Source organism: Geotrypetes seraphini, chromosome 2, assembly GCF_902459505.1.
Source record: "Geotrypetes seraphini chromosome 2, aGeoSer1.1, whole genome shotgun sequence".
In the NCBI taxonomy this organism is placed as follows: domain Eukaryota; kingdom Metazoa; phylum Chordata; class Amphibia; order Gymnophiona; family Dermophiidae; genus Geotrypetes; species Geotrypetes seraphini.
Window position 1 is genome coordinate 40,941,911 of NC_047085.1, and position 22,621 is coordinate 40,964,531.

General features: G+C 42.4%; 1 protein-coding gene across 2 annotated transcripts in view; it reads right to left on the minus strand.

Moving 5' to 3' along the window:
- The window catches only part of LOC117355587 (putative deoxyribonuclease TATDN1), a 66,847-nt gene that overhangs the window by 43,608 nt on the left and 618 nt on the right, over positions 1 to 22,621 (minus strand). For both annotated transcript variants that reach the window (XM_033934355.1, XM_033934354.1), the window contains exons 2-6: positions 22,104 to 22,169; positions 7,596 to 7,645; positions 4,445 to 4,508; positions 1,571 to 1,714; positions 1,431 to 1,473 (exon numbers count right to left, since the gene is read on the minus strand). In XM_033934355.1, coding sequence (XP_033790246.1) covers positions 1,431 to 1,473; positions 1,571 to 1,714; positions 4,445 to 4,508; positions 7,596 to 7,645; positions 22,104 to 22,169 — 367 coding nt within the window. The remainder of the gene's footprint in view (positions 1 to 1,430; positions 1,474 to 1,570; positions 1,715 to 4,444; positions 4,509 to 7,595; positions 7,646 to 22,103; positions 22,170 to 22,621) is intronic.

The window sequence follows — 22,621 nt, forward strand, 5'->3', positions numbered from 1 at the left end:
CCCCAAAACTCTGGACTTCTGTACATTTTTTGCCTGCAAACCTGTGCAGGAAATTTTATCTTTCTCATGTGCAGAATAGTAAAAGCAGCTAGGCTGACAGAATTCCTATACTCCCCACCAGCCAAAGCAGTATGGCAGAATGACAAACTCAGAAAACTCTCAGGAAGATGTTCACCACATTCAGCAAACTCCAAAAAGGGATCCTCCAGCAGCATTTCTGGTGGTTTTAAAATCAGGGCTGACCCAAGGGTATCCGACACCCTAAGTGAACCATCAGATACGCAATGCACCCCATGCCCCAAGATGGCTCAGGATCCTACTCTCAATAATCAAGCCTCTTCTCCTCTCTATCCCTCAAAGTAGACAGTATCTCCACCCCCTTGAGTCCAGCATCCCCTCTATCCTTCCTCTCTCTCCCCACCTCCCTCCTGAATCCAGCATCTTACTTACCCTTCAGAATTTCCTTTGCTTTTTCCCTTCTGGCTTCAGCATCTCATTTCCTCTCCTCTCTATCTCTCCCAGTTCAGCATCTCATCTCTTCTTCCTTATCCTGGACCCATGTCCAGCATGCTCCTGTTGCTACCACTCTGTCATTGCACCTCTTCTCAAATGTTTCACAAGTTATGCATGTCAATGCATTGTCTAGTATTAATAGCCCATGTTTCAAAGCTGCTGCCTCCCGCCCTACCTCTGAAGAGCTTCCTGTCAGGGAGAGGGAAGGAGGCATCAGTACAAGTCTCTACTGCAAGACCCTGCATCAGCAAACAGTACTTTAGAAGAGGCAAGGAAGAGATAATAATAATAATTTTATTTTTATATACCGCCTGACCAAAAATGGTCCTAGGCGGTTTACAACAAATAAGAACCGACCATACACTAAAAATACAATTTAAAAGAAGATATATTGCATGAGGGAAGCATAGAAACGAAACAACCAGTTAGGATACATATTTTTCAAACAGTTGGGTCTTCAACAGTTTTCTAAAATCAAGATTAGAAGAGGATCCTAGCATAATTTTACTGAACCAATCATTTAATTTGGCAACTTGAAAAGAGAGAGTTCTCTCCAGGACTCTTTTATAACAACATAGTTTGGTGGAAGGAAATGTAAACAGACAAACTCTGCGTGTGACCTTATTTGGGTGGTTCAAAGAAAAATGGCAAGGTATCCAGCTGACACACCAAAAATTGATTTGTAACAATTGCAAGCAAACTTAAACAAAACTCTGGTCTCAAGCGGCAGCCAGTGGAGTTTCAAATAATATGGTGTAATATGCTCCCATTTTTTCAATCCAAAGATCAATCGAACTGCAGTGTGTTGAACCACTCTCAATTTTCATAAAAGTTTCTTAAAAGCACCCAAATAGATGCGACAGCGGAGGAACGCATAAGAAAAATCTGAGACAGTGCATGAATTAAATCCTCCTTACTTGAGCTGGGTATCTTTAGGGCAAAATTCCAGTCTATCAAAATCTACAAAAGAAAAAGAAAAATTAGAAAGATGCCTTCTGAAGTTTTTAACAAAGAGCTACTGCAGCATAAAAGTGGTAAAAATTCAGACAGCCCTTACCCAGACCACATTCTCCGACAGCTACGACCTTTCCTTTGTTATTCTCAATGAGATTGCCTAATTCACTTAAATACTGCTCAGGATCCCTCTGCTCAAATTCTCTGCAGCGAGTAGGGTGGCAGCCAACTGTGCTATAAAACCTGTCTGATGATACAAAACAAAACAAAACTCTTCAGCATCTTCATAGATGAAGTGAAGGGAAAGTTTCACCAGTAGGAGATGGTGGGGAGAAGGAAGGTAGATGGAAAGAGAGGGCAAAGGTGTGTGTGTGGGGGGGGAGGGTTGAGATAAAGAGGGAAAGAGGTTCAAATATTTCAAAGATACAAATCATGCTGAAAAAAACAAGTGTCAGATTTTATGAATAAGAATGATCATTTATTTGGCTTATAGTTTAACATCAAACAATTCTGAATACAAGGGTGACTCCGATTATTGTATTTGTTTTATACTTTGGTTTGTATGGTTATTATTTTTACTGTACTATTCTTATTTAAAATATTTATAACCCACATTATCCTATAGTTCTAAGTACCTTGAGCACTTTGATAATAATGAGACTAAAGGTCATATTACTCTAGAACAGGGGTAGGGAACTCCGGTCCTCAAGAGCTGTATTCCAGTTGGGTTTTCAGGATTTCCCCAATGAATATGCATTGAAAGCAGTGCATGCAAATAGATCTCATGCATATTCATTGGGGAAATCCTGAAAACCCGACTGAAATACGGCTCTCGAGGACCGGAGTTCCTTACACCTGCTCTAGAACATGACATAAGGTTTCTTAACTCAGGCCCCGATGCACAAAAAGCTTTCCATGACAATAAGACTCATTAAAGCGGTCTGTCAAGGAAAGCTCTCCAGCTAATGCACAATAGAGTTCTCTATGGCTGCTACCGAGAAGCCTATGCAAATGGATTACAAGGAGCTCATTAGTATTCTAATGAGCTCTCCTTGTGATGCAGGGAAAGCTTCAAACAGCTGGTGACTTTGGGGAGTCCTGCGATTCATCTGATTGGTGCATGGAAGAGAAGCTTGCTTTTATTTTTTTTTTTTTTAATGGGCCTGGGAGGGGCCTTAGGCTCCTGAGCCAATCAGGGCGTTAGAGCCCTCCCAGTGCATCACCTCCATTTTGAAGAGGCATCAGGGAGTGGGCATTCTTCCTGCTCTTATGCTTTCTTTTTAAAGGAAGGAGATGTTGAGGGGACTCATGGTATCGGTGGGGTGGGGGGTGGGGGAGGCTCTGCTTTTATATTTTATTTTATTAGCTCCAGAGCTGCCGGAAATTTTCAGCACCAATTATTTGGTGCAGGGGGAACACTGAGTGTAGTACATTTGGTCTTACTAGCAGACTGTTTGTAAATGAGTTACTGTGTACAATAAACCACTAAAATCCCCAGGCATCCTGGTACACTTCCCACTGCCTCTCCAGCATCCATAAGGCTCTTCTCTGTACCTAGAGAGAGTCAGTGTAACAGTATGGCCTCTGCACCTCCTGGCAGAGAATGGCACGGAGACAAATTCCACCCCCCCCCCCCCACGGAAACTCATTTTCCCGTCCTGTCGAGTTCTTTTCCTGTCCCAGCAAGCTCTGCCCTCATCCGCACAAGCCTCAAACACTTTAAAATCATAAGTGTTCAAGGCTTGTGTGGTTAAGCAGAGCATACAAGAATGGGGAAGGGACAGTGACAAAACTCACAAGGATGAGACAGGGGAATTGAACTCCTGCGGGGACGAGGAAAAATTTGTCCCTGTGTCATTCTCTAACTCCTGATACCACCAGCACACATAGGCTACAATGCTTCTTCCCTCAAAACAGAATACCACTGTTGAATTTGGTTATCTGTAGCAGTGAGGGGACACCAGGGAACTGGGCAACAACAACAATCCAAGAGATCTGGTTTTTCAAACTGTTTAAATTGCCTCGATAGTCTAGTGTAGTGTCTTGCAAACTTTGCGAGCCGGCGGCACACTAAATTGGGAGCAGCGGCTCAAGGGCTTCCGCACAGGTCAGGACGTCAATGCGATGACATCATGCACATCAACATCTGCACATGCGCGGAGGCCCTCCAGGCAGGACCTGAGATGCCAGGGCGGGGGATGGGGGGGGCGCTTAAAAAGAAAAGGCGTGGAGAAGAGGAAAGATGCTGGCGCTAGCTGACTGCCTACAGATGATCCTCCCGCTGCAAGATGCATGTCCTGTAGGCAGACAGGCAGCGCTGGCGCCTCTCCTCCTCCTTGGCGTCTGGCGGCACACTTGGAATCTCGCAAGGCACACAGTTTGCGATACACTAGTTTAGTGGAATGCATGGGAGGAGAAATAGAGCGAGAGACAGAGATAGATACAGTCAGGTCAGCAAATAATGGCATAAGGGAATCCTACCCAGACTGTACATCCACCTCAAAAGGAAAGAAAACTTTAAGTCCAGAGTACAGTATTACCATATGTACTGGTGGACACAGGTCACAGTTTGAGTCAGTCCCCTTGATGTCAAGGTATTCAGAAAAAGCATCATGCAATCAGGAGAGGTTTGCTGAAATTAAAGTTCTGCTCTACCAACCAATGACTTCCATCAGTGTTTGTTCCCTGGTAGTATGTTCAGTCATTGTTAAAGACCGGCATTGACATGCACCATCTACAAAACGCTCCCAGCTGGGAGACTGTCTCAGAATTGGCAAAATGGAGCTGCAGCAAGACCACCTCTGGCCTTGAGATACAAACTGCAACAAGACAGCAGTTTTGGCGTTGAGCAATGCAAGCAGAGCCCGACAGAACTGCCTCTTCATATCCAGACCATGTTAACACAGAAGACTGTTGGGAACATCTGCTTATTCGAGCAAATATGCTTGATCTGTTTATTTACAGTAAGAAACATTACCATTGGTTTGAGCCAGCTGTAGAGCATCCTTGCTGTCCTGTAAATTTCCACCTGTAATCATAAACTGAAAAATAAAAATAAATAATGGCATTAAATTTACATTCAACTCCACACTGTGTGAAAAGAAATGAGAGTAAGGTAAGAAAAATAAATGCTAATATGACCCATCCTATGATAAAATGAGGAAAATGGTTAAAAAGAAGCTAAAAGGATCAGTTGCAAAGGTTAGGACTGTAAACTAGGCATGAATGTTATTTAAAAATACCATCATGGAAGCCCAGACCAAATAGCACATAAAAGAATTTATGCCACCACCCCTGCCTACATAGAATCCAAGCTAACCCTGTACACTCCCACCCGCTCCCTCCGCTTGGAAATGGAGAAACACCTATGCATCCCCCCAGGAAGGTCCCTGCTGTCAGAAAACGCCCACAAATGCTCCTACAGCCACTTCATCCCCCAACTCTGGAACCAACTCCCCCCGCAAATCAGATTACAAAACTCATTGATGACTTTCCGGAAAGCGGTAAAGACCCTCCTCTTCAACTAAAATTACAACCGCAATCTACTTCCTCACCCCTCTAAACTCCCCCTCCCTTCTACCCTCTCTTCTCCATTCTGATCCCCTACTTAAATTGCTGTATAGTCCATTCTTAACCTGTACTTAAATTGCCATATAGTCCTTGAACTTAAACTACTGTATAGTCTTTGTATTGTCCAAATGTACTCCACTGTGAATGTTTGCTTGTAAGCCTTTCTGAGCTCTGGGAGGATGGGATAAAAATCTGAATAAATAAATAAAATGTATTCCACGTATCAGCAAAGATGGAAAGAAGAGGAAACGAGAGCTGGTGTGGTTAAAAGGTGAAGTGAAAGAGGCTATTAGAGCCAAAAAACATCCTTTAAAGAATGGAAAAAAGGATCTGAATAAAGAAAATAAGATGACACTAAACTGTTCAAAGTTGTTAAAACCCATGCAGATTGTGAAAAATTGCAGGCAGACCTTAGGAAATTGGAATACTGGGCGTCCAAGTGGCAGATGAAATTTAATGTGGACAAATGCAAAGTCATGCACATTGGGAAGAATAACCCAAATCAGTTACTGGATGCTAGGGTCTACCTTGGGGTTAGCAGCCGATAAAAGGATCTGGGTGTCATTGTAGACAATACAATGAAACCTTCCACCCAATGTGTAGCGGCAGCCAAGAAAGCAAACAGGATGCTAGGAATTATTAAAAAAGGGATGGTTAACAAGACTAAGAATGTTATAATGCCCCTGTATCACTCCATGATGCGACCTCATCTGGAATACTGCATTCAATTCTGGTCTCCATATCTCAAGAAAGTTATAGTGGCACTAGAAAAGGTTCAAAGAACCTTTATCATCATCATCATCATCAACCATGATGATAAAGGGGATGGAACTCCTCTCATGAGGAAAGATTAAAAAGAGCTCTTCAGCTTGGAAAAGAGACGGCTAGGGGAGATATGATTGAAGTCTACAAAATCCTGAGTGGAGTAGAACAAGTGGATCGATTTTTCACTCTGTCATAAATTACAAAGACTGGGGGACACTCGATGAAGTTACGGGGAAATAAATACTTTTAAAATCAATAGGAGGAAATTTTTTTCACTCAGAATAGTTAAGTTCTGGAACGAGTTGCCAAAGGTTGTGGTAAGAGCGGAAAGCGTAGTTGATTTTAAGAAAGGATTGGACAATTTCCTGGAAGAAAAGTCCATAGTCTGTTATTGATAAAGACAAAGGGGAAGCCACTGTTTGCCTTGGATTGGTAACATGGAATATTACTATTCCTTGGGTTTTGGCCAGGTACTAGTGACCTGGATTGGCCACCGTGAGAACCGGCTACTACTCGCTAAATTTGAAAGGGGATAGATTCCATACAAACGTAAGGAAGTTCGTCTTCACCTGAGAGTGGTGGAGAGCTGAACGCTCTTCCAGAGTCTGTTGTATGGGAAAACACCTTCCAGGGTTTCAAGACTAAGCTGGACAAGATCCTGCTAAACTGGGACATACACAGGCGAGGCTAGACTCATTTTAGAGCACTGGTCTTTGACCTGGGGGCTGCCGTGTGAGCAGACTGCTGGGCGCGATGGACCACTGGTCTGACCCAGCAGCGGCAATTCTTATGTTCTTATGTCTTCAAACTCGATTGGTTGAGGCTCGAGGTGAATGAGGTAGTAAAGTCCATTGCTCTACCATCAATTCTACCTGACCACACATGGCGAGACCCAGAAAGCTGCAACAAGAATTCTGTAATGCTTGAAATTTAATTTAATTACATATTTATAACCCACTTAGCCATCAACATAGCTCAAGGCAGGGCACATAGTTAAAATTAGAAAAAAACAGAAATGGCAGAAGAATAAATTTGCTTCACAATCACATGGATGAGTTCATCAATGTACCTAAACTAGACAAAAACATGTATTTTTTTTTTTAAAAAGTAATTAACCCCAGAAATCACTATCCTACTTTTTTCCTAGCACATCATCAAGAGCCATAACTGCAAGAATAGATTAAGGGGGGGGGGGACTATGAATTCAAAGGGCACTAAGAGCATTAGTGTGGGCAAACCATATGTAATATGGCGTCTTTAGTGGTTAGCACATGCTAAAATACTTAGCACCCTTTCACAAATTCCCTCCTAAATGACAACATTGTAGGCTATAAATCTTCTTAAATAACCAATAAATTTTTTACACTGGTTCTGTGGATGTAAAGGTAAAGATTTCCATAATAAGGGCCCCTTTTACAAGTTGCGGTCGCGACTCCCAGCGCAGCAAAAGCAACGAAGCTCATAGGAATTGAATGGGCTGCATCGCATTTGCTATGCGGGACTCGCTACTGCAGCTTTGCAAAAGGGGCCCTAAATCCTCTAATTAAGAGGCTTATCCTTTAACATTTCTTTTCAATCTTGTTTGGATTATTTTTCTCAATTTTGTTTTAGGTTGTAAACCATTGTGATTTTCCAATTAGAAGAGAATAGCAAGTTCACAAATACACTAGAATCTCCAACCTGGTTCACCCTCCGGAAAAAAAAGAACACACAACAGAATTACATTTGCAATTAAGGGGAAAAATGATAAATACCCAACTATAGAACACCAACGTCTAAGGCTAGAATATTACCTTCTGTACGCCTGTTTTAACAGCACGCTCTATTACATCGCAAAAGTCATCTGCAAAAGACATTTAAAAGAAAACGCTTGTGACTTCTAACCTATCTATTACAAATTATAAAACAACATTCAAAAAATCATCAGACAAGTTAAATTACAAAGATAAATCCTTATATTGGGAACAAATGGTGAGTAAGCAGGCAGAGTAGACCCTAACAAATCCTTACGCTAGAAAAACAGAATACTATGCAGTTATACACCTTTCACTGGCTTCCATAAGAATTATCCAAAAGTAATTATTTGCATCAAAGCTACTCCAGTAAGGGGATATGGCATGCAACTCTGGAACAGGAGATATTTCATAAAAGAAACACTTCATGTCTGGCAGAGCCCAAGTCACGATTACAGAAGAGAAACTATTCCATCTCCTCCCTCCTCTAGAATGCAGCTGAGAGATCTGGTAGAAGGAAGGGAGCGAGAGTGACAACAGGCCAATAAGGTGGGTAAAGGGCAAGGTTGACAACTGCCTGTCAGAGCAGGGTCTAAGAGAAAGCAACAATAACAGGTTAGCAACATGAGGACAGAGTGGCAAAGACAGGTGAGAAGTGCAGGGATGCTATGAAATATCACACCACCATTCCCCACATTACAAATAGGTGGCAATAGAGGGGCAAGAAACTCTAGACAGTGAAACATGAACCAGGAAGATAAATAAATGCAATTTAATTACCCTGTTTCCCTGAAAATAAGCCCTATCCTGAAAATAAGCCCTAGCATGATTTTTAAAGATGTTTCTAATATAAGCCATACCCCAAAAATATGCCCTAGTTAAGATCAACCCCCGATGTCCCGAACACTTCCCAACTCCATCCCTGACACTAGTGCTGCCTGATTTGCCAAAAAATCGGACTCGTCATTTCAGCGATCCCCACCCCAGTGAGACTTGACATACCTCCGCTCCGAGTCCTCCAAAAACAGCTGCTGTTTTTGGAAGCCTCGGAGTGAAGGTATGCCAATCTCAAGGTAGGAGGGTCAGTGGGGTTCTGCCGCACAGGGGGATGGGAGGGAGGGATAGAAAGATGCTGCACAAGGGGATGGGTGAGAGGTGAGGAAAGATACTGCACATGGGGGAGGGAGAGAGAAAGGAAAGAGGAAGAATTGGAGTGGAGGAGAGGAAGGGAGAGATGATTGTTGTACATGAAAAAAATAAGACATCCTCTGAAAATAAGCCCCAAGGTGTTTTTTGGACCCCCAAATTAATATATGACACTATCTCATTTTTTGGGAAACACAGTATTAGAATTTTTCTTTACAGTATTACGTTTTCAGATATTGTATATACCAGTTGTTCTTAAACCTGTCCTGGGAAACCACCAGTCAGTTGGTTTTTCAAGATATTCCCAATAAATATGCATTCCCTTACAAACAATTAGGGTTTATATATTAATCAATAGACATTGGCTGCCCACGCCCAGAGCACTATTTGGGATTTTTCAGATCATGTCTCCTAAACCTAAAGGTATGTCGGGTTTTATAGCCCGAGTGATGTTGTTGGGCAAAAAAGCCATTTTGACACATTGGCTATCCACTGCCCCCCCCCCCCTGACCTATAGTCACTGGAGATCTTCCATGCTCGTCCAAGCCTCATTGGAGCATAGACATTTTGTAGTGGTCTGGGACGTCGTTTTCAGTTTATTTGGGAACACTTTTGGATGGATCTTACTCCTCATGCTAGGAGTTGTTTTTTGAATGTTTGATTTTGCATTGTACATATTTTGAACTCTCACACTCTGGGTTTGTAAGTGGGTATGGGTAGGTGGTGGGGGTTGGGGATTATGATGTGCGGATTTGTATGAAATATGTTCTATTTTGTCAGGTTTGACTGCTTGCACTTTGTTGAATAAATATATTTTTCCTATATATTAATCAATAGCTTCAATAATTAGCTCTACACCACACAAAGAAGCTATTCTTCAAATATTACTAAGACATTTGTTTAAGAAAATTGTTTTATAAAGAAGTTTTAAATTTCACTACAGTACATTCACTGCAATACATTAACTTACGGTATATCACATATCCTATAAACCAGTGGTTCCCAACCCTGTCCTGGAGGAACACCAGGCCAATTGGGTTTTCAGGCTAGCCCTAATGAATATGCATGAAGCAAATTTGCATGCCTATCACTTCCATCATATGCAAATCTCTCTCATGCATATTCATTAGGGCTAGCCTGAAAACTCGATTGGCCTGGTGTTCCTCCAGGATAGGGTTGGGAATCACTGCTATAAACTATAAAATCTTTTACACAAATGTACACATTCATACACTAAACACCATTCAGCAAATCCTCAAAACGTGCAATTGATCAATGGCCATCTTAAATCATCAGTTCTTCTAATCAAACTACCAAAACAGTTGACATTCTCTTTTTTTATGATAACCAAATGCAACGATGGTTCCATGATAAATCAGTAAGTGTCCCCCAAATCATAAAGTATCCTTCTGGACGTGATGTGCAGTTTAGCCCAACACTAAGGGCTCCTTTTACAAAGCCGCACTGGCGGTTTAACGTGCGTAATACCGTGCACTAAACCGCCGGCCACGCTAGCCGCTGCCGCCTCCTCTTGAGCAGGCGGTAGTTTTTAGGCCAGCGCGGGGGTTAACGCGTGATGAAAAGTCGCAGGCGTTAACCCCGCTAGCGTGGCTTGATAAAAGGAGTCCTTAAGCTGTGTTTCGCTGTTAAGCATCTTCAGGAGCTGCAACTGTGAAGAGCTCCCAGTTGAGTTTTCGAGATATGCCCAATGCATGAGGCAGATTTGCATGCCTGTCACCTCTATTATATGCAAATCTGCCTCATTCATATTCATTGACAACCAATTAACAAAACACCAGGACTTGTCAGAGATTATTAATAGCTTCAAAGAATCAATTCACAAAATCCTAAAATAGAAAGCTAATCACATAAATTTTACCAATTTATTACATTTTTATTAAATATTGATTTCATTAATTAATAATATCATATATATTGTTTTTTGTTTATTAATTCTTTATTCATTTTTTTCCCCCCAATTCTTTATTCATTTTCAAATTTACAATAAGTGCAACAATATATTCAAACAAATTAACAATAATTATATCACTTAACAATTATCAATGGTACAAATGATATGCTCTTATCTCCCACCCCTCCCACCCTTTCTTATCATAGAAACAATACCTTATACCATATATAAAAAAAATTTATTCATTTTTAATCTTACATCAAGTGTACAAATAATAAAACATTTGAAATTAAATACATCACTTGAATTTCTTTCTAATATAACATCAAATATATAAATTTATTCCCTTCCCATCCCCCTTTCCTTTAACATTTAATCAAAAATATACAATATAAATATTCTTTTGATTAAACCCACAGTAAACTATAAACCACCCTCCTCCCCCCATTTGCAAATATACTTTCACTGGAAAATGGTGTCTATGCATCACAATAAGTTGTCAATGGCCCCCAGATCTTTTTAAATTTATTATAATACCCTTTTTGAGTAGCAATTATGCTTTCCATTTTATAAATGTGACACAACGAATTCCACCAGAAGGTATAATTTAATCTACTGCAGGTTTTCCAATTACTTGTGATATTTTGAATGGCCACCCCTGTCATAATCAATAAAAGTTTATTGTTGTTTGATGAAATCTGACTCCTTGTTCTCATTGATGTACCAAATAGAATCGTATCATATGATAATGCTACATGATTCTCTAATAAACAATTAATTTGGGACCAAATTGATTTCCAAAAGGCCATGATAAAGGGACAATAGAATAATAAATGATCTAGAGTCCCTACTTCAAGTTTACAATGCCAGCATCTATTAAGACTTAGAGCTGTCTAACTTTTGTAATCTAACTGGGGTCCAAAATGCTCTATGCAACAAAAAGAACCAAGTTTGTCTCATAGATGCAGACACTGTACACCTCATCCTCCAAGACCAAATTCGTGGCCATTGAGATGCAGAAATTTGATGCTTAATCTCAATGCTCCAAATGTCTCTGAGGCCAGTCTTTGGTTTTTTATTTATAAATCCTGTTATCAATTTATACCTCTGTGCGGCTTGGTGTCCCAAGAAGTCCGCCTGAAAGCATAAGAATTCCAGACTATATTGATTATTAAGATTCTTCCATTCAGGGAACCCCTCCTGAATAGTCTGCTTCAGTTGCAACCAGTTAAAACTTTCTGTTTTATTAAGACCATATGTTTGCTGCAACTGTGAAAAATCAAGCAGTTTACCATTTAAAATAACATCGTCTAAAACCCATATAATTGCAATAATCCAATGCTTCCAGATGACTTTAAATCCGCCAATTTGAATCTTGGAGTTAAACCATATAGATTGATTTGTTGATTTTTGTATTGGGTTAGGTATTAAATTACTGACATAATGTCATTTTTTCCACGCATCCATTAATATTCTATTATCTTTATATTTTCTAGGCATCTTAATACTGAGAACATGACATAAATGTAAAGGGAACATGAGTCGCCATTCCAAATATAACCAATCTGGGATATTTTCCATGAGCTCTGGGAGGACCCAATACATACCTTGGCGTAGAATATAGGCTTGATGATACCTATAAAAATTTGGGAAATTTAACCCACCCTCCCTAATTGATTTTTGTAGAGATACTAAAGCGATTCTAGGTCTTTTACCCAGCCAAATAAATTTTGTAAGAATACCATTTAACTTTTTATAAAAGGACCCATGAAAAAAAAACTGGTATCAGACTCATTTGATAACAAACCACAGGCAATATCATCATTTTAACAGTTTGAACTCTCCTCCACCAAGAAAGATGCAAAGGATTCCATTGCTCACACATTTCTGTTACTTTCTTTAATAAAAAAATTTTCATTCTCTTTTCCCGTGTCTTCAAGTGTATTTTTAATCCAAATACCTAAATATTTTAATCCATCTTCCTTCCGTACAAAGGAAAAAGAGTCAAATAGTCCTTTAGTACAATGCACATTAAGAGGCAGAATTTCTGATTGTTCCAATTTATCTTATATCCTGAAAATTTTCCAAATTTCTCTATTAACTCAAGCAAGCATGGAATGGAAGTTTCTGGATTCCTCAAATAAAGCAGTATATCATCTCCATAGGCAGAGACTTTATATTCCCAGTCTGTATGAAGAATACCCTGTATTCCCTTTGCTTGTTGAATAGCTAATAACAAGGATTCTAATACAATATCAAAAAGCAAAGGAGATAGTGGACAGCCTTGTCTAACCCCCTCCGCAAAATAAAACGCTCTGATAAATTATTATTAATATACAATATTGCAGATGGGGAGCTATACAATGTTTGAATCATTTGTATGAATCCTGAACCTATACCAAACCATTCTAATGCTTGATACATAAAGGTTCATTCCACTCGATCAAAAGCTTTCGCTGCATCTAAAGACACAGAGAAAGCTGGTTCATTCATGGCTTTTGTTAAATTTAACATATGAAAAGCCAACCTAGTATTATTAGATGAATGTCTTTTAGCAACAAATCCAGTTTGGTGCATATCAATAATAAAAGGGAGAGCCTTAGCCAAACGTAAATCCAATGTTTTAGCTAAAAGTTTTCCATCTACATTAATTAGTGAAATCGGCCTGTAGTTTGAAACCAAAGTTGAATCTTTATTTGGCTTTGGCAAAACGATTGTTAATGATTCTGCCATAGTACCTGTAATGCAACCCTTAGTTAGTTGATAATGATATAAATGTAATAAATGGGGTAATAGGGTAATTTGAAATGATTTGTAAAATTCTACAATGAAACTATCACCAACTGGAGCGAATCCAACTCTTAAGAGATTTCAACGCTGTTTCTATTTCTTTTAATGATATAGGCTCTTCTAAACTTTTTTTTATATGCTCAGGAATTTTCGTCCTAACAATTAAATTCAAAAATTCTAAACCATCTTTTCCTCTATCTTCATAAGGCTCAGAAGAATATAGGTCTTTATAAAAATTGATTTAAAATATTTCCAATTTTAGTATGTGTATCTCCTTTCTCATCCTTAATAGCAATAATTTTTGTTCTTCTTTTCTTAGCTTTAAGATAATTTGCCAATAATCTTCCCGCCTTATTTGAGCTTCCATAATACAAAGTTTGATGAGAAAAAGCACAGTTACTTACCGTAACAGGTGTTATCCAGGGACAGCAGGCAGATATTCTTGACTGATGGGTGACGGCACCGACGGAGCCCCGGTACGGACAATTTTAGAGTGATTGCACTCTAAGAACTTGGAAAGTTCTAGCAGGCCACACAGCGCACGCGCGAGTGCCTTCCCGCCCGACGGAGGCGCGCGGTCCCCAGTTAGGATAAGCCAGCTAAGAAGCCAACCCGGGGAGGTGGGTGGGATGCAAGAATATCTGCCTGCTGTCCCTGGATAACACCTGTTACGGTAAGTAACTGTGCTTTATCCCAGGACAAGCAGGCAGCATATTCTTGACTGATGGGTGACCTCCAAGCTAACAAAAAGAGGGATGGAGGGAAGGTTGGCCATTAAGAAAACAAATTTTGCAAAACAGATTGGCCGAAGTGTCCATCCCGTCTGGAGAAAGCATCCAGACAATAATGAGATGTAAAAGTATGAACTGAGGACCAAGTAGCAGCCTTGCAGATTTCCTCAATAGGAGTGGAACGGAGGAAAGCTACAGATGCTGCCATAGCTCGAACTTTATGGGCCGTGACAGAACCTTCCAGTGATAGTCCGGTCTGAGCATAACAGAATGAAATGCACGCTGCCAGCCAATTAGACAACGTACGTTTAGAAACAGGAAGCCCCAATTTATTCGGATCAAAGGCTAGAAAGAGTTGGGGAGATGATCTGTGGGGCTTAGTACGCTCTAAATAGTAAGCTAGAGCCCGCTTACAGTCCAAAGTATGCAGAGCCTGTTCTCCAGAATGAGAGTGAGGTTTTGGAAAGAAGACAGGCAGAACAATGGATTGGTTGAGATGGAATTCAGAGACAACCTTAGGGAGAAACTTTGGATGTGTACGCAGAACCACCTTGTCATGATGAAAGACTGTAAAAGGTGGATCAGAAACTAGTGCGTGGAGCTCACTGACCCTTTTGGCAGAGGTGAGAGCAATAAGGAAGAGAACCTTCCAAGTGAGAAAGAAGCCGTGGCCAAAGGTTCAAACGGAGGCTTCATTAAGGCGGAGAGAACCACATTAAGATCCCAGATTACAGGGGGAGGTTTAAGAGGTGGTTTCACATTAAAAAGACCTCGCATGAATCTGGAGACCAAGGGATGAGCTGAAAGGAGTTTTCCATGGACTGGTTCATGAAAAGCAGCAATAGCACTGAGGTGGACTCTGATGGAGGTAGACTTGAGACCAGAGTCAGACAAAGAAAGAAGATAATCCAACAAAGTCTCCACTGCCAGGGAAGTGGGATTATGATGATGGATAAGACACCAGGAATAAAATCGGGTCCACTTCTGATGGTAGCACTGCAAAGTGGCCGGTTTTCTAGAAGCATCCAGAATGTAACGAACTGGCTGAGACAGAAGAGAATCATGTGAAGTCAGCCCGAGAGATACCAAGCTGTCAGGTGCAGAGACTGGAGGTTGGGATGCAGAAGGGTCTCCTGATGCTGCGTAAGCAGAGAAGGAAACAGTGGAAGAAGAATAGGTTCCCTGGAACTGAGCTGAAGTAGAAGGGAGAACCAATGTTGCCTGGGCCACCGTGGAGCAATCAGAATCATGGTGGCTCGTTCCCTCTTGATCTTGAACAAGGTTCGTAACATGAGAGGCAGAGGAGGGAAAGCATAGAGGAACAGATTGGACCAATCCAGAAGAAATGCATCTGCTGTCAGACGTTGGGGAGTGTAGAGTCTGGAGCAGAAGAGGGGCAGCTGGTGATTGTGAGGAGCTGCAAAAAGGTCTATCTGAGGAGTGCCCCACTGAGTGAAGATGGACTGTAGAGTCAAAGGATCGAGTGTCCACTCGTGAGGTTGGAGAATTCTGCTGAGTTTGTCCGCTAAAGAATTCTGCTCTCCCTGAATGTAGACAGCCTTCAGGAACAATTGGTGATCTGTGGCCCAAGCCCAAATCTTCTGGGCTTCCTGGCATAAGAGGCGAGAGCCTGTCCCACCCTGTTTGTTGATGTAGTACATTGCAACTTGATTGTCTGTGCATAGCAGAAGGACCTGAGGAAAGAGAAGATGTTGGAAGGCCTTGAGGGCATAAAACATTGCTCCAAGTTCCAGGAAATTGATGTGATGCTTCATTTCCTGGGCTGTCCAAAGGCCTTGAGTTTGGAACTCGTTCAAATGAGCTCCCCAGGCATAAGGGGAGGCATCGGTGGTGATGACAAGTTGATGAGGAGGTAGATGGAACAGAAGACCTCTGGAGAGATTTGAGGATATCAACCACCATTGTAGAGACTGACGCAGAGATGATGTCACAGATATGTGTCGTGAGCAAGGATCCGTCGCTTGGGACCACTGGGTAGCTAGGGTCCATTGAAGAGTGCGCAGGTGAAGACGTGCGAAGGGTGTGACATGGACTGTAGAGGCCATGTGACCCAAGAGTATCATCATTTGCTTGGCAGAGATGGAACGTTGTGGAAGTACCTGCTGACATAGAGATTGAAGAGTTTGAAGACGGTTGGACGGCAGGAACGCTCTCATCAGGACTGTGTCCAGCACCGCTCCAATGAATTGAAGTCTCTGAGTGGGGATGAGATGAGATTTGGGTAGATTGATCTCGAACCCCAGAAGTCGAAGAAACAGGATGGTTTGGTTGGTGGCCTGGAGTACTGTCTGAGAAGAATTGGCCTTTATCAACCAATCGTCCAGGTAAGGAAACACCTGAAGGTGGTGAGAGCGTAGAAAAGCAGCTACCACAATCAGACATTTGGTGAACACTCTTGGAGAGGAGGCAAGACCGAAGGGTAGCACCTTGTATTGGTAATGACGATGGTTGATCATGAAGCGGAGATACTGTCTGGAGGCCAGATTGACCGGAATGTGAGTATATGCTTCTTTGAGATCTAGGGAGCATAGCCAGTCGCCGTGATTGAGAAGAGGATAAAGAGTGGCTAGAGAAAGCATCCTGAATTTCTCTGTGACCAAACATTCGTTGAGATCGCGAAGATCTAGGATGGGTCTGAGATCTCCTGTTTTTTTGGGGACCAGAAAATAACGGGAGTAGAATCCCTGCCCCTTTTGATCTAGAGGAACTTCCTCTATGGCGTTCAGAAGAAGGAGGGATTGAACCTCTTGAAGAAGGAGGGAAGACTGAGGAGTGTTCAAAGCAGACTCTCTTGGCAGACTTTGGGCAGGAAGAGTCTGGACATTGAGAGAGTAGCCGTGGCGGATGATGTTGAGGACCCACTGATCCGAGGTGATGATTTCCCAACGGCTTATGAAATGAGTAAGGGGTCCTCCTATGGGCTGTGGGAGGTGGACAGAAGGAGGAAGACTGGCTACGTCTTGGAGAACCAAGTCAAAAGGGTTGAGTGGATTTTTGTGAAGGAGGAGGTTTCACTTGTTGTTGCTGCTGTGCAGGTCTAGCAGCCTGCCTTTGCTGTTGCCTCTGACGCCTGGGTTGTTGCTGGGCCTGTGGTAAAGGACGAGCCACAAATCTACGTTGATAGGCCGACTGCTGGCGAAAAGGCCTGGTAGGTGGGGTCTTTTTCTTTGTCTTAAGGAGAGTGTCCCATCGAGTCTCATGAGCTGAGAGTTTTTGAGTTGTGGAGTCCATGGATTCTCCAAACAGCTCATCCCCTAAGCAAGGTGCATTGGCCAGTCGATCTTGGTGATTGACGTCGAGTTCTGAAACTCTAAGCCATGCCAGCCTCCGCATGGCCACTGACATAGCCGTGGCCCTAGAGGTCAGCTCAAATGTGTCATAGATTGATCTGACCATGAACTTGTGCAGTTGTAAGAGCGATGCAGAAGTCTGGCGAAAGGCGGATCTCTTACGATCAGGGAGGTATTTCTCAAAAGATGACAAAGTCTGAATGAGATGCTTGAGGTAGAATGAAAAATGGAAAGCATAGTTCCCTGATCTGTTTGCCAGCAACGCATTTTGATACAACCTCTTGCCAAACTTATCCATGGCCTTACCTTCTCTGCCAGGAGGGACAGAAGGGTACACACTAGCCCCCGTGGATTTCTTTAGAGTGGATTCCACCAACAATGATTCATGAGGGAGTTGTGGTTTGTCAAAGCCCGGAATAGGTATGACCTTATATAAGGAGTCCAGTTTGCGGGGAGCTCCTGGGATGGTCAAGGGTGTCTCCAGATTTTTGTAAAAAGTCTCTCGCAAAATATCATGGAGAGGCAGTTTGAGAAATTCCCTTGGAGGCTGGTCAAAGTCCAGTGCATCGAGAAATGCCTTGGACTTTTTGGATTCAGCCTCCAAGGGAATAGAGAGAGAGTCGCACATCTCTTTGAGAAAAGAGGTGAAAGAAGTTGCATCAGGTTTGGAGGATGGATCTAAACCAGAAGGATCCTCGTCCCCTGACGAACACTCTCCCTCAGAGAGGAAAGGCTCCTCTGAATCACCCCACAGATCAGGGTCCCTCACTTGAAAGCTACGGTCCCGTGACTCCGGTGTGGAGGGTTCTAGGTGTCGAGTTTTGTGAGTCGACTTACCAGACCTCTGAGAAACGGTATCGGGAGATGTCATCGGGCGTGCCGGTGCCGAAGTTTGCATACAGTATACAGTATACTGTATATATATATATATATATCTAATATAATAAAACGGTAAGCCGCGCATGCGCACTTCCTAAGCGTGCATCCGTTTTCTGTGAGCTATAGCGACCCATAGGAAGTGCGCATGCGCGGCTTACGGTCTGGCCTCACGCAAGGCAAGACAACTGCGCGCCCTTCCCTGCTCGCCGCCTGCTAGCACACCCTGCCCTCTCCAAGCCGGGACCGCAGCCAGCCAACGATCGCCTCCACAGCGCGGAACAAGTCGACGACTCCCCCCTCCCGCTCCTGTTTGAAGCGGCCTGATGAGGTTCGCGGCCAGCTGTAGCGAACCTCGCAGGCCGCTCTCCACATGAAGCACGTTCCCTCTGACGCGATCGCGTCAGAAGGAACATGCTACCATATGGAGAGCGGCCTGCGAGGTTCAAAACAGCCGCCCATGAACCTAAGCAGGCCGCTTTGAACAGGAGCGGCAGCGGCGGCACTCCCCCCTCCTTTCAGCGGCCGGCAAACAACATGGACGACTGCTTCCGGGAGTAATCGGCTTCCAGCCTCATATCTCAGGCCTGACCCGCGACTCAAAGGGGAGAGGATATGCTGGATGGAGGGAGCAAGACAGATACTGGTTAGAAGACTGAAAATAAAGGGGGAAGAGAGAGAAAGAGAAGATGCTGGAAGGGAGGAGTTAGCAAAAAAAAAACAACCTCCCAAAAAAACAAACTTCTGGAGAAATAGAAGCAGATAGAGATGCAGAAAAATAAATGGAGGAAAACTGAAAGATAAGGTTAAAGTCTGAGATGGATGTAGGAGAGGAAGTGAAGACAGGAATGAGAGAAGAGCCAAATAGACTGCAAACCCTGGTAAGAAAATTGAGAGAAGAGAGCAGAAACTGGGATAAACATGAATAAAATGGCCAGACAATAAAAGTAGAAAAAAAGAATTTTATTTTAAATTTCATTAACAGAAAATGCAGTTTTACTGTAAATTTGCACTGCTTTCTTTTTATATTCCAAAGTGTATAGTGTTTTTTCTCTTTCTCTGGTGTTGAACTGCATATTGCTAGACAGGGGGAGCAGGAAGAGGTGCTGATGGACAGCGGGGGTATGAAGGGAGGCCTACTGCTGGACAGGGGGAGCAGGAAGAGGTGCTGATGGACGAGGGAGCAGTTAGAGGGGTGAGGTAAAATAAAGGGAGAAGGGCTGCTGTTGGATAAGGTGAGCAGTGATGGGGTGGGGGAGGACACAGGGGAGGAAAAAGGAAGGGAGAATGAACAGGGGGAGCAGACAAGGGGTGGTGGTAGACAACCAAGGAAAAAAAAGAAAGAAAGATAGAAATACAGAAAGCGGCTAAGGAGAGAGAAAAAGAAATAAAGACAGACACACACACACATATTCTAGCACCGGTTAATTTAACGGGCTATAAGACTAGTATATACATATATATATATATACATATATATATATATATATATATACTAGCTGATGCCCCGGCGTTGCACGGGTATTTAATTATAGCAATAACACTGTAAATGGATTCAAATAAAGATACTTTATAGTGGTGAATGAAAATATTTTTTTACAGCTTTATAAAAAGTACAATAATCAAATTATAATGTGAAATATTTGACAAAATGAATACAATACAACTAACACAAAACTTGATTATAAACAACATTTTTAGTTTCACCTCCAGGAGCAAGATACATTCTTGGGTGAACCCACCCTTCCCACGTGTGCAGGTGGGCCGCGAGACCCCCCAGAACATATCACCCCAGGTAGTGAGGGATCTGCATACCAAGTTTCATTCAAATCGGTCCCACAGCTTCTTACATTTTTTCCATTGACTTGAATGGGTGAAATCTGATTTTCTGTTTGTAGCTCCGCCCACATGTGCAGGTGGGCCGCGAGACCCCCAGAACATATCACCCCAGGTAGTGAGGGATCTGCATACCAAGTTTCGTTCAAATCGGTCCCACAGCTTTTTACATTTTTTCCATTGACTTGAATGGGTGAAATCTGATTTTCTGTTTGTAGCTCCGCCCACGTGTGCAGGTGGGCCGCGAGACCCCCAGAACATATCACCCCAGGTAGTGAGGGATCTGCATACCAATTTACGTTCAAAGCGGTCCCACAGCTTTTTACATTTTTTCCATTGACTTGAATGGGTGAAATCTGATTTTGTTTGTAGCTCCGCCCACGTGTGCAGGTGGACTGCGAGACCCCCAGAACATATCACCCCAGGTAGTGAAGGATCTGCATACCAAGTTTCGTTCAAATCGGTCCCACAGCTTTTTACATTTTTTCCATTAACTTGAATGGGTGAAATCTGATTTTCTGTTTGTAGCTCCGCCCACGTGTGCAGGTGGGTCGCGAGACCCCCAGAACATATCACCCCCGGTAGTGAGGGATCTGCATACCAATTTTCATTCAAATCGGTCCCACAGCTTTTTACATTTTTTCCATTGACTTGAATGGGTGAAATCTGATTTTCTGTTTGTAGCTCTGCCCACGTGTGCAGGTGGGCCGCGAGACCCCCAGAACATATCACCCCAGGTAGTGAGGGATCTGCATACCAAGTTTCGTTCAAATCGGTCAAGCCGTTTTTGAATTAATGTGAGAATGGCATCTTTTTACATTTTTTCCATTGACATGAATGGGTGAAATGTGATTTTCTGTTTGTAGCTCCGCCCACGTGTACAGGTGGGCCGCGACACCCCCAGAACATATCACCCCAGGTAGTGAGGGATCTGCATACCAAGTTTTGTTCAAATCGGTCAAGCCGTTTTTGAATTACTGTGAGAATGGCAGCTTTTTACATTTTTTCCATTGACATGAATGGGTGAAATCTGATTTTCTGTTTGTAGCTCCGCCCACGTGTGCAGGTGGGCTGCGAGACCCCCAGAACATATCATCCCAGGTAGTGAGGGATCTGCATACCAAGTTTCGTTCAAATCGGTCAAGCCGTTTTTGCGTGATCACGGCATATACACACATACATACACACATACCTCCGATTTTATATATATAGATATAAGATATATATATATATGATATTTATTAATGAAATCAGTATTTAATAAAAATTTAATAAATTTGGCAACATTTATGTAAATAGCTTTCTATTTTAGGATTATGCATATTCATTGGGGATATTTTGAAAACCCAATTGGCTGGGGGTCCCCCAGGACAGGTTTAAGAACCAGTATACACAATGTATTTATATTATGTAATAGTTGGGTACAGGATGGGAGAGGATGAAGCTGGATTAGACACTGTAGAGCAAAAATTGTTCTGCTCCTTTCTCTAAACTGCGCAGGTCCCACACCTAGTCCCTGAATGCTGCCTGGTGGGAGAGACATATTTTTTTAAAAAGTAAAGGGAGCAATTTTACTTAAAAAGATAGATTTTAAGCCAGAGCTTGCACAGTTGGCATAGGAGGTGACTCGACTTTGTATTCTGGGTCTCTTCATTGATACTCCAATCTGTTAACCAATAAATCCTGCATGCCCCCTCAGAGGTATCACACATCACAACAGTAGTTTATGAACAATATCAACATGAAGCAGAGCAGTGACAAACCCAAAGGATGACAGATGCTCACAATGGGGGACAGCCTCTGAAAAAAAAAAGAGTGCTAAAGTGTTCAGGCTCCAGCAGAGCCTTTAATAATATTTTAATAAGTCTTTTTACATGAGAGGAAAATAAGTGCATATATTTTTTTATTCCAATGTCCTCCCGTTCATGGAAGCTGCGGCAGCAGACATATAAGAGGAACCACTCACCTGGATGTTTCTGAGTACCTCGGTAAATCCCTTTGAACACAGAGTCAGTTAGATTGATGCCAATATCTGAAAACAAGAAAACTGTTACTGTCAGGCAGTGCTCCTTCTGTGACATAAAGGGGTTCATGAGGATAGGTTGAATTGCTGAGAACTGCAGGGCACGGGAGGGGGGGCGTGGAAGGCTGTTGCCTGCATCAGAAGAAGGTGAGGAGGAGGAGGGATGACTGAGGCTAGTGTGGGAGCCACTGAAGGATAGAGGTTGAGGCTAGCGGGCTGGCATTTTCATTTTGAAAGGAACATCAACAAGGTTCCTCAACCCCCCCCCCCCAAAAAAAAAAAAAAAAGCTGAAAACTACCAAGACCTTTATTTCAAGTTCAATATTTGCTATCTACTTTCTCACACAGTTATATATATATATAATTTATTTATTTTTTTTATATATACCGCCAAAGACAAGGCGGTTTACAAGAAGTGCTGGACAATCAGCAAAGAGGTCAACAATTCAAAGACATCTATA